At 52.0% G+C, this 17,253-nt stretch overlaps 1 protein-coding gene across 1 annotated transcript; it reads left to right on the top strand.

Annotated features, from left to right (window-relative positions):
• The first annotated feature begins 3,173 nt into the window (after positions 1-3,173).
• On the top strand, positions 3,174-5,229 carry FOXQ1 (forkhead box Q1). Its single transcript, XM_055263353.2, has one exon. The coding sequence runs from the start codon at positions 3,184-3,186 to the stop codon at positions 4,393-4,395; it is 1,212 nt and encodes a 403-aa protein (XP_055119328.2). The 5' UTR covers positions 3,174-3,183; the 3' UTR covers positions 4,396-5,229.
• The last annotated feature ends 12,024 nt before the right edge of the window (positions 5,230-17,253 follow it).

Raw genomic sequence — 17,253 nt, 5'->3', positions numbered from 1 at the left:
GAGAAACTTTAAAAAAATGCACGTGACGTTTGGCAGTGTCTGGTCTCCTCAGCTGTACTCAGCCTTGAGGGTGTTATGGATAGACATGCCCTTCTCCATACATTCTCGGTTTCTCTGATAGCTGCAAAAGGTGAATGATTTCCCCGCTGTAAAACGACAGCTAAAATTGATACTGACATCAACCACGAATGGAAAAAGCAGTGTTATTTCTGGTTTCAACAGAAGACAATCATGTTATCCTCAGCAAATGGCACATTCATATGGCAAGGATAGGGGAATATAGCCATGAAGAAAAAAGAAAAAAAACGCTGCTCTCATGGAGCTTCCATTCTAGCTGAGGTAGGGTTTTTTTGTTTGTTTCTGTTTTTGTTTTGTTTTGTTTTAATCTTATCCAAGTGGTCCACGGCCTGCCATGCCATCTTCCTTCTCAAAGTCCACTTAGGTGGCTGCAAGCAACCTCTCACCTGCCCATTCCCTAAGTCACTCTAAAAATAGCAAAGGGTTTCCAGCTGAGAATTCACTCACCTCCACCTCACTCCCTTGCCCCCAACCTTTTCAGGCTCCAAACTTGCAGACAGCAGCCCACAGGATAGGCATAAAAGGTGGAGCAGGTCCTTGCCCCAATGAAATCAGGGTAAGGAGAGGGTCCCCTGCAGCTGGGGAGGGGAGGAGGTTGGGTAAGAAAGGGGGAAAGTGGGACATGGAGGTGGGGTGAGCCACCTTCCCCGGCGGCGACCAGCATTCCTTGGTGGCAGGACACCTTGGCCCTGGAGTCTGGAAGAGGCCTCCCTCGGACTCTGTAGCTACCACGGGTCCCACCTCAACCCTCCTTGGGTTTGCCTTCCCCATCAAATAGTCATGTGCCCTCCTGCCCTGCCCAACCCCAGAGTTCAAGAGAGAATAACATTCATTACGAACGCCTTTTATCCCTGGCCAAATCCAAGCCTCTTTACCTCGCGCTATATATATATATATATATATATATATATATATATATATATATATCCCATCCCACTTCCCTCTCCAGGTCTAGGGAACCATCACCTCCAAGGCTAGAGCTGAGCAGACCCCTCCAGAAAGGCTCATCTCCCACAAAGAAGCCATTCCCCACCTGGCTCCCGAGGCCCATAGTCCGTCTAATCTCCGAACGCGATCCTTCCCCAAATACAAAAATAACAGAGCTGTGGATGGAGCTGTCATGTTGCCCGCCCCATTGTGAATGCCTTCAAAACTCCCTGAATAAAGATAAGAGAGGATTGTGTACGTTTTCAACACAAATGGTGGAAAGTAATAAAATAAACATCAAAGGTGAGCTCCCACCTACTAGCGGCTCCGTCGCTTTTTGTGCAACAAAGGCAGGAAAAAGGAGGAAACTCGGCGTGGCAGGGCAGCGGGCTGGGCTGGAAGTGCACCTTCCCCGGGCCGAGGCGCCCGCTCCCTGGACTAATGACGCCGCGTGGGGATCACGCCCCGAGCGCCCTGGGGTGGGGAACGGTCCCCCCCTTTCGAGATTGTCCGACCCTGGTGCCAGTGAGGTCACAGCAAAAGTCCCAAAGGAATATTGGAAAGAAATGGCCGTGAACCGGTTGTGTTCTTGCCCCCGCCCCCGGGAACACGCCCTCCCCGTCGTTCCTGTTGACTGTCAGATCCCGGGAACCAAGCGGCGGAGCTCGGCGGCGTCTGAGGCTTCCGCAGGGACACAAGTGCAGGCAGAGGCCAGCACCCTGCGCCAGACACAGCCGCCCCAAGGGGAGAGGAGGACGCTGCTGTCCTCCCCCAGGAGTCACCAGCCAGGTAAAGAAAAAGATAAAGACGAAAAGTGAAAGTCGTAGCCCATCTAGTGAGCAAGAGTCAAGGTCATCCAAAAAGGCGCACACAGTTTCCAGCCCAGGAGCGTATTCATTAAAACAAGAGGAAAAGACAAGACGGTCCTTGAAAGGAGCTCATAGGAAGGGGCACAGCACAAGGCTCCCGAAAGAGGTCACTGCAAAGTGTCCTGCGCAATTTCTGTTCAGCACCTCTGCAGTGACGACAGGGGTTTGCTTTCGTAAGCAGCATCGTTTTCACTACTACAGAAGCACATACGCCGCGTGCAGCTTAGGCCCGAGCACAGTCCCTGCTCCCCTAGACCCAGTCCCTTCAGGTGTCCCCCTAGGGGAACTGTGGCGTGTCCCCCCAACCAGGCGCACTCGCCTAAACTGCTTCCCCGAACTCCAGGGCGCAGGGAGCCCTCGCGGGCTGCCCGGGGCTGGGGCCCACACCTGAACGGAGGAGCCGGCTGGCGGAGCCGCCCCGCGCGCGCACACACACGCACACTCACAGACACGCGCAAACCCACAGCGGCGCGCGCGCGCTCCCCATTGGCGGGAGGAGGAAGGCGGGGCCAGCAGACCCAAAACAAACAACCTGCGCCAGCGACTTTGCCGCCGCGCTGCAGTGTGGCCTCCGCTTGGTGCGCGCCCGTTGGGGAGCTGGGGAGCCGCCACCACCTCGGTCACCTCGTTCCCCCACCCCTTGCAGTCCGCGCCCAGGCCCCGCCCCCGCGGAGCCGCCGCAGGGTTATATTGGGCCGGCCCGAAGGTGGAGGCGAGACGCAGCCGCGGCAAGCCAGCCGGGAGATGCTGCCCCGGAGGCTGGGGGCGGGAAGGCGGCTGCGGGGGCAGCGGCCTCGGGGACTCGCCTCCGCGGGTGCTCAAGGCTGAAGGCGCCGGACCCTTCCCCACGGTGGCACGCACATCATCCGGCACCATTTCCGTGCCCCGAAGACGCCCGCACGGGACCTGGGACCGCCAGTGAAGAACCCCTCCTGGGCTCTTTAAGGAGCAGCAGATGCGCATGCTGCTTCTCTCCAGCAGGAAAGCCTTCTAAGGCCGGCGTGCTCGGGCACCCGAGGGTGGAACCGCGGCCCCTGCACACATTCACCTCAACGTCGAACCGAAGGCGACACCCACCCAACTCCTCCCTCTCCGCCCCACAGTCCACCCAACACTTACCGCCCCTCCAAAGCAGCCCAGCGGAAGAGGACTCCGGAAAAGTGACTGTCTCGGAAGACCAGGGTAGACCTCCCGGGAGAAAAAGGCGAAGATCCCGGCCCCGGATCGCCATCCCCTTCCCTGGCACCAGCTTCTCTAGGCTGCGCGAAGGAAGAGGGTACGACGCCGGGGAGGGACTGGGTGGGCGGGCATGAAGTTGGAGGTGTTCGCCCCTCGCGCGGCCCACGGGGACAAGCAGGGCAGTGACCTGGAGGGCGCGGGCGGCAGCGACGCGCCGTCCCCGCTGTCGGCGGCGGGAGACGACTCCCTGGGCTCAGATGGGGACTGCGCGGCCAACAGCCCGGCCGCGGGCGGCGGCGCCAGAGATCCGCCGGGCGACGGCGAACAGAGTGCGGGAGGCGAGCCGGGCGCGGAGGAGGCGATCCCGGCAGCAGCTGCTGCAGCGGTGGTGGCGGAGGGCGCGGAGGCCGGGGCGGCGGGGCCGGGCGCGGGCGGCGCGGGGAGCGGCGAGGGCGCACGCAGCAAGCCGTACACGCGGCGGCCCAAGCCCCCCTACTCGTACATCGCGCTCATCGCCATGGCCATCCGCGACTCGGCGGGCGGGCGCTTGACGCTGGCGGAGATCAACGAGTACCTCATGGGCAAGTTCCCCTTTTTCCGCGGCAGCTACACGGGCTGGCGCAACTCCGTGCGCCACAACCTTTCGCTCAACGACTGCTTCGTCAAGGTGCTGCGCGACCCCTCGCGGCCCTGGGGCAAGGACAACTACTGGATGCTCAACCCCAACAGCGAGTACACCTTCGCCGACGGGGTCTTCCGCCGCCGCCGCAAGCGCCTCAGCCACCGCGTGCCGGCCCCCGCGACCGGGCTGCGGCCCGAGGAGGCCCCGGGCCTCCCCGCCGCCCCGCCGCCCGCGCCTGCCGCCCCGGCCTCGCCCCGCATGCGCTCGCCCGCCCGCCAGGAGGAGCGCGCCAGCCCCGCGGGCAAGTTCTCCAGCTCCTTCGCCATCGACAGCATCCTCAGCAAGCCCTTCCGCAGCCGCCGCCTCAGGGACACGGCCCCCGGGACGACGCTTCAGTGGGGCGCTGCGCCCTGCCCGCCGCTGCCCGCGTTCCCCGCGCTCCTCCCCGCGGCGCCCGGCAGGGCCCTGCTGCCGCTCTGCGCGTACGGCGCGGGCGAGCCGGTGCTGCTGGGCGCGCGCGGGGCCGAGGTGCCGCCGGCCGCGCCGCCCCTCCTGCTTGCACCCCTCTCGGCCGCGGCCCCCGCCAAGCCACTCCGAGGCCCGGCGGCCGGCGGCGCGCACCTGTACTGCCCCCTGCGGCTGCCCGCAGCCCTGCAGGCGGCCTCAGTCCGCCGCCCAGGCCCGCACCTGCCGTACCCGGTGGAGACGCTCCTAGCTTGAGTCGCGCCGCGGGGCCCGGGAACGCCGAGTGCGCGCCGTTGGGGAGGCGGGAACGCGGGCGCGCGCGGACTTTGCACTTTCAATCCAGAGGAAAATGAATTTTTAAAATCTCCATCAAACGTGCCTTAAAGCGAAAGCATTTTGACAGGAGTATTTGAACTTAGTCCGGGCTATTTTCCTTTGTCTTTTATAACTTTACAGAGGACCAAAGCAATTCTTGTTTTAGTTTGTTTGCGAAGCCTGCCCCTCCTTCCCTTCATAAGGACTTTTTTTTGTCTTTCTTTAACGCCCAGGCTTCGTCTTATTTCTACTGTTTTTGTCGCACCTTCCATTGATTTATGTCCCTCCCCTCCCCCCTAAGTACATCAGGGAACCTTTCCACACTATAAATGATATGACTACTGTTTGGGGTTTCTGGGCCCCCATCCGTGTACGTATGTGGCGTTTCCAGGTATGACTGAGTGTGAGAGATATGTCAGAGGCTCTTCAGTGATTTCTCGCTATTGACCAATGCTTCACTGTGCCAAAAGAGAAAAAAAATGTTGGGTTTTGTAATTAAATTATTTATATATTTTTGAAACCTGAATTGAAAATGTTGCAGGCAACGGGCTACAGCTTTATTAGTGGTTCTCTAACTGTGGTCTCCTTGGGCCAAGCAATTTCTTTAAAGGAAAAGGTGATTATGTGGGGTGCCAGGACCACTGCCACTTGAAAGCAAGTGTGATTTTTATTTTTAATATTATTTTTATTTGTGTGTGTGTACATATTCATGTATAAATTTTATGAAACCCAAGCATAGTGCTTATTTTTTAATAAAACTCACAACTGACTTAACACATTGTGATGATGGGTTGGAAGTGGAGAGATTTTTATGTCTGTCCCCCCTCCCAAAAAAATGGGCTCAGGTTTTGGCCTCAAGAAACTTCCTTTGGAGATAAAAATATTTTCCTGAATAATTCGATAAAAGTATTATAGAATGGGCTTGCAGATTTCCTTAGGAGATACATTGCTAGACAAATTTTCAGATAGACTTCCATTCATGGGCTTTTTAAAACTTGAAAACCAATTACTCCTCTAATTAGTCACCTAAGCGCTTCCAGAACAAATGAGAGGGAAGCGTCCCTCTCTCTCCCAAGGATCCTTTAGCAGGCAAGTTGAGCTCTTAACAAGCCTAGAGTCAAACAGATATTTTCAGGTAAATTGGTTCTGATTCGGGGCTCAAGTTGGAGCCCCAACTTTTTTGACAACTTTTTTGTCATAAGACTATCTTAAAACATCAAAGGTGTCTTCAGGGCAATTTCAAGAGCAATTTAAATGTCATAATGTTTTTGTCAAAACAAAACCATCCACCTTTTTAGGAACGCAAAAGTTCAATTGAGTGTGAACCAATGGGTAGTATTTTTTTCACTCTTCCCTCATCTGTAAAGACTTCACTTGAAGCGGTGGCAGTGTCCTGCGTGTTTCAACTGCAGTCTGAAGGGAAAATGCCACCTGGAGAGAGGGAGCGACAGTTTTCCATATTACAAATGTAAGGGAGGATTTTCATCAGTGAGAGTACCAGGGTGAACAGCTGTTCTTCAGTAGGTTCCTAGGCAATACAGTTTTAACAGTGCATGGATTGCAAAATTCTAGAGAGTGATACAAACTGTGGGAAATGCAGAGACTAGAAACAGGCCTCATTGCCATGGCTGCCATTCTTGGGTAGATCCCATCTTACCCAGGACAGGAGGAGGATTTGAGCTCTACACATAATGAGGTGGGGAAGGAGGGTGGCGTTTATTTCGGGATGCTCTCTTTTGGCAGGAATGGGAGAGAAAAAAATCTTCCTTAAGTCCGGTTAACAGATGATGAGTCTTGACTGATTTGGATTACATCTACTTAGTAATCATAAATAGTGATAATAATAGGGTTGAATTACGGCAAGAGGTAAACATTTGCACCCACAGGGCCAATAATCCGACCCCAAAATAAACCTGAAACAGACCAGCAACTAGGGGCAGGGGACAGCGGGTTCCCAGAAATGATCAGGCCTCAACATGTTGCTTTCCTCTTCAAAACACATGGAGGAGAGAACGCGGGAGGGCAGGGAGTCAGCCAGCTCTGTCCTTCCCACCTCTGGTTCCAGGGGACCCTGTCTCTCCCACAGTGTGCCTCACCCACAGAGGCAAAGTGCAGCCTACTTGAACATCTGTTTTGTAAAGTCACTTGTTTTATTTTCTGCACTGATACGTGAAGACAGTCCTACAAAGGGAGATTTAAAGTCGCTTCTGATTTATTCGTGTTAACACACAAACAGCAAAGTGAAAGACAAAGGTAGTGTTCCAAAAATCACAGCTGTTCCGCCCTCCCCTCAAAAGAAAAAAATAAATCCTTCCTTGCTAATGAACACTCTGGAGTCTGGTAGAATGCTGTCCCCTCCTAGCTTCTGGTCCCCTTCCTTGTTTCCCCAGGGACTGTAAGGGTTCCTAAAAAAATTGTCGGAGTCGCATGAGTTTTGCACCCCTATTTCATGACCAGTTCCAAGCTCAGTATCCCACGACTAGAAGGACAATCACACTGGGCGGGCGGGGCGGGGGAATTGGAGGGTCCTGGGCTGTCGCCCCCTCCCTGTCCCTCCTTCACACGCCCAGCCCCGGGGAGTTTCGGTTTCTCAGTGCTGGGTCGGAGGCAGCCCAGAAGGAAAGGCGACGGCACAGCTCCCGCTTTCTCAGTGAACGCAGAAAGCTGCACAGCTGCTTTTAGTTCAGGCGAAGCTGGAATTCCGCGGAACCGCACGTCGCGGCAGGCGTGTCGGCCTTCGGGGGGCGGCTGGGTCCGCCTGCAGGACCCTGCCCTCAGGCAGCAGCCTCGCGGTGGCGGTGGGACCTCTCGAGCCCAACAGCTCCTTCCAGCATCTGCCCAGAAAACTGCATTCCTTGCAGGCGCGGGAGGAGGGCTCGGGGCTCACAGTGCCCAGGCCCCCGGGCCTGGCCGCGCCCAAGTGGCCCCCCACGCCAAGGGCAGGGCTCGCGCCCTCCCCCAGCGCACGCCTCCTCCCGCCCCTGCTGCAGCCCACCCCTTCCCCCGCCCGCTCCTCTCTCCTCCCCTCGCCCCAGCGCGCCCGTCCCGGACAAAGGCACCCGGCCTCAGCTGCGCAAACACCAGGCCGAGGGGCACCCGAGTGACCCTCGGCCGACGCGGGGGGCGCGGGATGCGGGGTGTGGGCGAGGGGTCTGTTTGGTTTGGGAATCGCCCTTTGACACCTGTCAGTCCTGCCTGGAGCTGCAGCTGCGGGGCCAGGGCTCGGTGGGTCCCTTTTCAAAGAAACCCGTGCTGGCCCCCGACAGCCGCCGCCAACCCGCCCTGTCGGCGCCTTTAAACTGCCGCAGTTCCCTTCCACCCCGTCGAAAACCCCTCCAGGCCGCAGTGGGCAGCTGGGTGGGGAGAAGCGCACAGCGGCGCCGCCGTCCCCGCCCCGCCTGGTCTCTGCGCGAGCGCCTGAGGCCTTTCTGGTCCGCCCGGCCAGGCCCTCTCTGCAGACAGGGACCAAGCCGGCTGCATGTGGGGGCTGAACACATCTCCGGGAAGCGACGCACTCGGTGCCATCAGTTTCCTCAGTTAGAAGCCTCCTTTCTGCTTAGAACACGGTTCCCGCCAGTGCGGGAAGCATGGGGCTGCGTGGCCAGCGGGCCCTGGTCACCCTGCGCCTCCGCTGCCTGCGAGTGAGCCCGGGTGGTGAAAAGCTTCAACCATCCCGGGGTGGACTCTAAGCCCTTTAGCTGTGGAAAAAGAACCTAACTAGGTCCCCTCTAGAATTGTGCCTCAGAGTCTTGACCCCACATAAATTCTCAAAAAACAAACAAACAAAAAAAAAAAACGGAAAGTCTCACCCCCAACAGATAAAGATGCGCTCCTGGGGTCCCCCAAGGTGTAGCCCGCTCATTCTGAAGCATCCCTAAGGAGAAGCATCTGTGCCCACTCCGGTTCCCCTGTTGCACAGTTTCACAAAGCTGGAATTTTTTCTGCCTCATGGAATGTGTTTTCACACACAAAATACAAAGCTAAACTCATCGACTGTCTTGGATCAACGCACATACTTTCAAGCTCAGTAAGAAACCCTAATTTTGCACCGGAGAAAATGGGGTCCCACAGTGTGTCTTTATATATTCCTTAGTGGCAGACGGGGTCTGAAACCCAGAGGTTCCAGCTCCCAGCTCCGAATTCTTTCAGTAGTAACACAGTGATACGGAGAGTGCAGACCCAAACATACCGTGCCCTGAACTTAGTTGAACTATTCAGATAATCGTCTCAATTCACTTTTATTACAATGGTCGGCAGATTCCCCATGCGGATAAATGGTTTCTGCCGCTATAAGAATTTGTCTCTTGTACCTCCCGCTTCACTCAGGACTAGCTTTTTCTAGAGGAGACTACATCGCCCTGGGAGACGTGCATGTGGGCATCTATACCCTTAAGCTTCCATGTATCAGGCGATGCAGCTCCCTACAGGGACGGTGACACTGTTTGCTCTCACTTCTGCAGCGTGCCAGATACAAACCCCCGCAAGGGCTACAAGCAGAATTATGCTTAGAAAGGGGTCTGCAGAGGCCGGGCGCGGTGGCTCATGCCTGTAATCCCAGCACTTTGGGAGGCCAAGACGGGCAGATCACCCGAGACAGGAAATTCAAGACTAGCCTGACCGACATGGAGAAACCCCGTCACTACTAAAAATACAAAATTAGCCGGGCATGGTGGCCCATGCCTGTAATCCCAGCTATTAAGGAGGCTGAGGCAGGAGAATCACTTGAACTCTGGAGGCAGAGGTCGCGGTGAGCCGAGATCGTGCCATTGCACTCCAGCCTGGGCAACAAGAGGGAAACTCTGTCTCAGAAAAGAAAAGAAAAAGAAAAGAAAAGAAGAAAGAGAAAGAAAGAAAGAGGGGTCTGCAGGGAACCTGGGATGACCCCGTAGTTCCTGCTCTCTGGTGACACACACTCACAGATGGGGACTCCTCATCAAACAACCCTCCTGTTTTCCCACAACAGGCCCCAAACAACAAAAATGGCCTTTTTCCCATATTGAGGAGAAAGGAGAACTTCTTAGAATAATTCGCTTTCCTTTTTTAGCTTAAAAAATGCAAATTCAATGCATTCACATGACTGATAACTTCCTAGGTATTAGGAGACTTGGTTGGCAACCAATGTACAAAGATTCTGCTTTTCTCTTTACTAATTTTTTAAAAATTCTTTTGACTACAATAGCTGAGTTGCCTCAGTTCTAGCAAGGAGACCAGGAAGAGTCCTTCAACAATTCTTTCCTGATTTTAAACAGCACAATAGTTTCCTCTTAAATATCAGACTTTATAGTTCTCTAATGAAACGATTCAATTTTTGTTATATTTAAGAAGATATTTGCTAATTCTTAATATTGTCATCAACAAATGGCCCTAATAAGTATCTTCCAAGAGGATCATGATCAAAAACATAAAGACGTAACTCTCCCTGGATTCAAGGACCTCTTTCAAATGGGTGAGGATTCTGATGTAATGAAATGCTGGTGGTTGTGCAATAGTTTCTGCACTGTATCTGTTCGACATTATTAAGATGGATGGGTGATTAGAAGCAAATGTTGTTCCTGTCATTTGCCAACTTATACACAGCCTGGAAAAGAGAATTGTATCAACCTTCGTTTTTGGTGAACTGCAGCCAAACATAAACATTAACATAATACCACATTTCCCTTACCATTCCTGGACCCTCTTTGTCACTGTTTTCAGGAATAGTTTAACTTTGAAGCCTTGCCATAATTGAACGTTTTTATCATATCTGTTTGAAACCCAAAATGCTATACAATCCAACATCTTTGACATGTATTTGTTATTTCTGATCACCAATTTCTAGCCATTAAGGAAGAAGTAGAAAAGTTTTGCAACCTTTGGCTGGCTCTACCCACTGTAGTTAAATGTCTGGTCATGCTCAAAATCACAGAAGTTGCCCATTCAAAAAAAGAACTCAGAATGAAGACACTAAAGAGACCCTAGTCTAAATTCCAGCTGTGTCTCACACAGCTGGGTGACCTTAGGGAAACGGGTCATCCCTGCAAGCCTCATAAGGACAAGGGTTGGGCTGGAACATGTCTTGCAAACCTCCCTCACAGTTCACAGCCATGAAAACCCTCATATAATGTCAAAAATAACATGCTAATGTGTTTTTTTTTCTTTTCCCTAAACTCAATCAACTTGAGATCAAGTGTGAATCTCAGGGACAAGTTTCAGTATACCATTCTTCAACATGATTAAAGTACTTACAGACACAGCAGAATATATTGGATGCCTTAGGGTACAATGGATATATACAACTTGTCATTCTAATGGGTCATAACATGTATTTCCAATTATATTTCCCCCAGTGTGCTCCTGACAACTTAAGTTTCTCACAAAATCCCAGCTTTGAGAATTAGAGGAGCATACTTACTTCACAGGCAGGAGACAGAAGTTGGGCTATTTTCAAGAGATTTCATCATAAGCAAGGCATTTAGGGCTGGGTCCCATGGTGGCTCCCAGGCCGCTGCTCTGGGCTGACAGGATCAGCTCAGCCCTTTGTTTATTTAAGAACAAAGTCCAAAGGCAATTCTCAGGGTAGCAGAGTTGATATAACCTAAACATGCAATAGCCTGGGTGCTCCCAGCATTTTGGGAATCCAAGGTAGGAAGATCATTTGACACTAGCAGTTCGAGACCAGCCTGGGCAATATAGTGAGGTGTCTTCTCTACAAAAAAGTAACAAGAACAACAAAAAATTAGCCAGGCATGGTGGCTTGTGCCTGTAGTCCTAGCTACTCGAGAGGCCGAGGTGGGAGGATCGTTTGAGCCTAGGAGTTCAAGGTGCAGTGAGCTGAGGTGGTGCCACTGCACTCCAGCCTGGGTGACAGAGAAAAACTCCCGCCTCTAAAAAAATAAAGAAAAGTGAAACATAAAAATAACAATGTAATTAGCACCAAGGGCCTCAAGGCATGGGAACAAATGTATATGTGTTCGTACAAATATAACATGAGAATACTAATGCTAAATGTGGAAACACTGAAGGAAGATAAATACGGCAACTAGAGAAAAGCCCTCAAGAAAACAACTCAAATAAGAATAAATATTACTATTTAACACAGTGTATTCCAGGTAAGTTCTCAGGCCCAGGGAACGTATGAATAATAAGGGTGACACTATCATCCCCGCAGATAGACCCACCCTTACTTAGGGGAGCTGGTATTTTTCTGGGGAAGTCAACATTTGTAGGAGGCATGCTCTAGTCCCAGCACCCCGACTCCCTCTGGGGAAGCCACCATCCATGGCATGCAGTGTGGGGGTTGCCCTCAATTCTCCAGGACTCTGAGCCTTGAGCAGGGGGATTCAGGGGCCAAACACGAGTTAGATTGATTTGCTCCTGGGGTCCTAGTGAAATGGTCCACCAGCTTCTGCTGTGGGCCCTGGAGCTTCCTCAGCTCCTCTCCATTCTGGAGAAACTCAGTTGAGTCTTCCTTTGCTCATTCGTCCAGATCTGTTTCTGCTGTTGGTTACCTCCTCAGGCCTGTGCAGTCAGCCAGACACAAGGTGAGGAAGCCAGCATGGTCGGCCCGCTCTTGCCCCCGTCCTCCATGAAGGCTTCTCCTCCTACTGGCCCTTTTGGCAATCTCTGTGCCCAGCTGGAGGATGGAGGGATGCAGAAGCCAGGGGCCGTGCAAAGCAGGAGCAGCCATTCTGCAGGCAGCAGCTCTCTCCCCCTCTCTGGGGGACAAACACCACGGCTGCTGGTCCCCAATACGAATACCCTCTGAAGTCTCAGGCTGGGTAAAAGGTTACCTCTTTAGGTTCCATGTACACGACATGCTGAAAAAGGCAGAAGGAAGAGAAATCAGATCCATGGTTGCTGAGGGCTATGGTGGGCACAGCACTAAAGGGCACAGGGGACCTTGGGGTGAGGGAAATACTCTACATCCCGATGTGGCTTCAGGACTGCATGCACTGGCCAAACTCAGTGCCTAGAAAGTGGATGCTTTTGCTGTATGTGAATTATACCTCGACAGCCCTGACTCCACAAACCCATTCTCATAGAGTGAAGGGTAACACTTGCTGAGTTGCCCAAACCAGGGCACCTTCCCAATAACAGTTTAAGTAAAAGGAGATACAGCTTTATTTGCAGCATTTCAGCTAACTGGGGCTAGTTAGGGGGGTGTGTTTTCAGGGCAAAGCTAAACTTCCCAGCACCTCTTAAATCATGCACATATGTCGCAGCCCCTTCCCACTCCGGGCAAAGCCGTCTGTGGCCCTGGTGCCTGCTGCACTTCAATATGGCATGTGTCAAGCACCAACATCTAAAAGGGGAACCATGCCAGCACGAAGCCTGCCTCCACCCTCCCCACATTCAGTCACACCGTCTTCTTCAGCAGGTACCTAGGCCGAGGAAGCAAAGCGGGACTCAGAGCCCACGGCCCATGTGAAAGAGAATGTGGCATTTCTGCAGAATCACGTGTTTCCAGAAGCCTGGATTTGCTCACAGGGTAGTTCCTGGGGGATGCTGCCAACTTTTAAGGCCTGGATGAGCACCCTGCAAGGAAAAGTCCCCAGAGGGGGACCGAGATTTAACACCCACAGGACTCTGTGGCCCCACCCGAACTATCCAGCACACTCACCTTCCCCGTGCTGGGTTTCAGAAAGCAGCTCCAATGTGAAAAAGATCAACCACATGCAATTCCCTCTGCTCCGTGAACCCTCCCTGCACCCTGATTCCATAACCACACGTGTGAGAACGCCGGGGAGATGTTGTGCAAACCAAGCACTTTTGACCCCTTGCGGCAGTTACACACAGTCAGCAATCTGAAAAAAGATAATTATTAGTTCTCCTATTTATTAGCTGAGCCCTTTTGAGTAATCGCCTCTGGGGACATTTATACATGCAATAAAAGACCTCATCATGGTTAAGTGCAAAATGATGTGGCTCATTCTAGATTTTTGCTGAAACGAACCCTCAAGCCCAGGTAGTTCCTCTCCCTGGGGTTGAGAAAGGCAAAGACTTTGACAAGCACCTTCTCCACTCTCGTGTGACTTCAGCATCTACTTCAGAAATATTTGTTGAGCTCATTCAGGGGGTTGAAATCAGTAGGCTAAGTCAGCCAATTTGGATCCAGCAAAGATGAATCTGAGCCCATGTTTTCTAAAATGCAACCTCACGATGAGGTGTGACTGAAAAGAGCTGTCTGGCGGCCCAAGTCCCCTCTTCCGTGAGCAAAGTTGAAGTGTTTCAGCTAAAAGATTGGGGCCTAGAACAAATCTTGCCCAATAGGGCTCTTTCATGAGTCACAGGAAATGAAAACTACCGTATCTTTTAGTCACAGTTGATTCAATAGAATCAAGACCCAGCCCACATGCAGGCCCAATGGCTGGCTGCTTGCACAGAGTGATTCATGAAGGGAGCCCAAATTCTCTGCCCGATAAGATCTCTCTCCACACACTTCTCTGTTTGCCTCACCGATCCCAAACCCCCACCCCATCTCACTCTGCTGCCTGAAATATCACCCTTTGAGTCATTCTGTTGAGTTACATAATAAAAATGGGGCATAAGTTCTACAAAAAGGAAAAAAATGGGGGAAGGGGGAATGGGCGGAGAGACACAGGGAATCATTGATCCATGACAAACACAATGTCCCCTTCCTCACACCTGTTAATTGCAAGGTCCAGCTTGTAAGCCTTGGAGGACTCAGGGTGTGTACTGAACACAGCTGTCCGCAGACAAACATAAATGGCAGTCTGCAAAAAGAAAACCCTGCTGTCAATCCTTAGCATTGTATTTTCTGCACCTCACTAGCAGAGGTGTTGGGAGTGAATGAAACAATCCATGACACTTGTGGTGACCAGCAGTACATTCAGTTCATACAGCAAATGTGATGTTAAGTTCTGCCACCCATAGGTCACAATCAGTTTTCCCTTCTGGGGGTCCCTCTTCCTTTGTCCCAGGATGTGAATCAATGCCAGTGTGTAGATACTCCACAGCTCACAGTGGGGTCACCACCCAATAAACCCATTGCAAAGTTGAAAAATTGTAAGTTGGATCATCATAAGTCGGGGACCATCTGTACGTAAATAAATGTGCTTTTAAATTCCTTTGACAGATCATTTTGCTGCTGCCTACAGCTTTTTACCAAAATTATAAAGCAAACACAGGCTTAATAAAATACGCAATCTATGTTTAGAACCCAGGCTCCAGGGGAATGGGAGTGATGCAGAGCAAACAGGTAGGATTGCAGTGAGTCGGGGAAGAGACTCCCACCCCCGGTGCCCCTGCACAACCCTCCAGCCGGCTTCCTCACTCCCTCCCCTCACTTCCTCTCTCAGCCCTACTGGAGAAGGAAAACACTTTGTTTGTGCTAAGCATGCCCAGTAGCCAAGGCCAGGCTTTAGCTCTAAGTCAGAAGAAATCTAAAGGATAAACAGGATCCATGTCCTCAAACGTATCAGCTCCATTCTCCGTTCCCTGCCAGACCCAGAGAGCAGACTGGTTCAAACAGACAGTTCCCTGATGCATCCTACTAGAGAAGCCTTGAGTCTTGCACCTCCAGCAACATTCACGCTGCCCTCCGGGAGGAGGCTCAGGGGACGCTGAGGAGCCGAAAGCCCAAGCCCTCTCAGCTGTGTCAGGATGATGAGAATGGGTGCACGTCACTCCTTTCCTTAGGAACTCTTTTAGACTTTGCCACGTCTTCCCTGGAGAAAAGGGTTCTCCTCTGGCCTGTCATGCAGTTATCTCCAGAGAGGCAAGGAAGGCATGGTGGGCGGGCAGGGTTACGTACCATGAAACCCAGCAGTGGGGCAGCAAAGCCACAGTATGAAGTCTTCAAAATAAGGAGCAAGAGGTGCAGGGGCAGCCCCGGCATGGGGAGAAGACAAATGGTAGTCTGCAAAAAGAAAACCCTGCTGCCGTTCTTAGCATTTTATCTTCTTTTTTTTTTTGAGACAGAGTCCTACTCTGTTGCCCAGGCTGGAGTGCAGTGGCGCGATCTCGGCTCACTGCAACCTCCACCTCCCTGGTTCAAGCAATTCCCCTGCCTCAGCCTCCCACCTCACCAGCAGAGGTGTCAGGTATGAATGAAACAATCTGTGACCCTTGTGATAGCCAGGAGTGTCATAACAAAATTGCTAAGAGGGGAGATCTTAAATGTTGTCACCACAAGCAAGTGAAATTCATACAGCAAACGTGATTTTACGGCAGCTAAGCTTCCTGGCCCTGAAGTGGAGATCGAGCCGGGCTGCAACCTCCACTGCCAAAGGACTCCCTGCCATGCATGCAGGGGGACCCGTCCGCTCAACCCCTCTCTCAGTAAAAGAGTTGGAGCACAAGTTAATTTGGTAGGTGCCAGAAATAAGTAGGGGAGGAGGGAGGTGAGCTGGTGAACAGAAAGCAGTGGACACAGGGCGAGCTGTCCAGCCCGCTACTGCTGAGAGTGACCAGTGCTGAAGGCCACGAGGAAACTCTGGGAATGGTGTGATACACCTGCCTGGGAATGATCCCAGCAGGGACCAGAGAGACCGGGGGTGATTGGTTGAGAGGTCCCCGGGTTGGTGGGGACATGTCTCAGCTGCCATGCATTGGAGCCGAGCACTTCCTGTGCCTTCAGAGAGAACCTTCTAGCAGATAGGGCAGTTGAAAGCATTTAATACTCACCCCCATCACAGTTCAGCCCTGCAGGCTCTCTGCATCCACACCAGGCCCTTTCAGTCAAGACTGGGATCCAGCAGTAGGGACAGTGATCTAGGAGATGGCTTCTGACTTCCGGCATTTGCTAAATTCCATGGTGAAAATGTACCCACAATGGCCCATCTCAAACCATCAGCAGCCAAACACAGGATGGGACATTCCTGCACATGCAACCCCGGGCTGCTGTGCCGTGAGCTAGAAGAAGCCTGCTCCAGCACACCACAGAGGCTGAGGTGGGGATCCCCTTGCCTTGAGGCTCAGGTGTTGAGCCACTGGCTTTGCCTGGGGACACGGGCCTTTGGTTCCGAGGATCCTACCATGGGATCTTCAATCCAGTAATAGCTCTCGTGCCTAGAGCTGACTTCTAAAGTTAAAGATTCCACAGGGAAGAGACCATGTAGTTCGGTGATGAAGAGCGTGGGCTCTGAGGCCAGCCTGCCCACATTTGAATCCCAGCTCTGCCACGTGTCATCTGTTGTAACCTTGAGCAGGTAACCTCTCTGTGCCTCAGTTTCCTCTCCCATAAAATGGGGATAATAATAGTAATGACCTCACAGCGTTCTTGTAAAGGTTAAATGAGTGATTATATGCAAAGTTCTTGGAACAGTGCCTGACACATAGTAAGCACTACTTAAATTTAGCTGTTATTATTTAGGGATGGAAATGAACAGTTGATAAACCTGAACTCTAAGAGCATAATAAAGTTGTCTGGTTCGTCCTGAAGACCCTGCATTTCTATCAGCTAAAGTTACACCTAGAATTAATTCTGGGAGACACAGGAAGATAGAGTGAGATAGACAGAGATTAATAGTCTCCTTTATGAGAGGAACTTTTTAATGCCACAATAAATGAAGCAGGGATCATAGAAGGGCAGGTCTCCCGTATTTGAGGGTTTGTACAGCAGCAGGCTCAGGTTAAAGATTGTTCTTTATTTTATATATGATTGTATACAAAGTGATGATTTGATAGGCACGCATTATGGAGTGATTAAATCAAGCTAATCAGCATACCCATCTACACATACTTATTGTTTGTTTTTGGTGAGAACATTTAAGATCTCCTCTCTTGGCAATTTTCCAGCATACAATGCATTATTATTTACTATAGTCATCATGCTGTATAACAGATCTCCAGTATGTA

Source organism: Symphalangus syndactylus, chromosome 23 (assembly GCF_028878055.3).
Source record: "Symphalangus syndactylus isolate Jambi chromosome 23, NHGRI_mSymSyn1-v2.1_pri, whole genome shotgun sequence".
Lineage (NCBI taxonomy): Eukaryota > Metazoa > Chordata > Mammalia > Primates > Hylobatidae > Symphalangus > Symphalangus syndactylus.
This window is presented reverse-complemented; position numbering and strand designations above follow the sequence as displayed.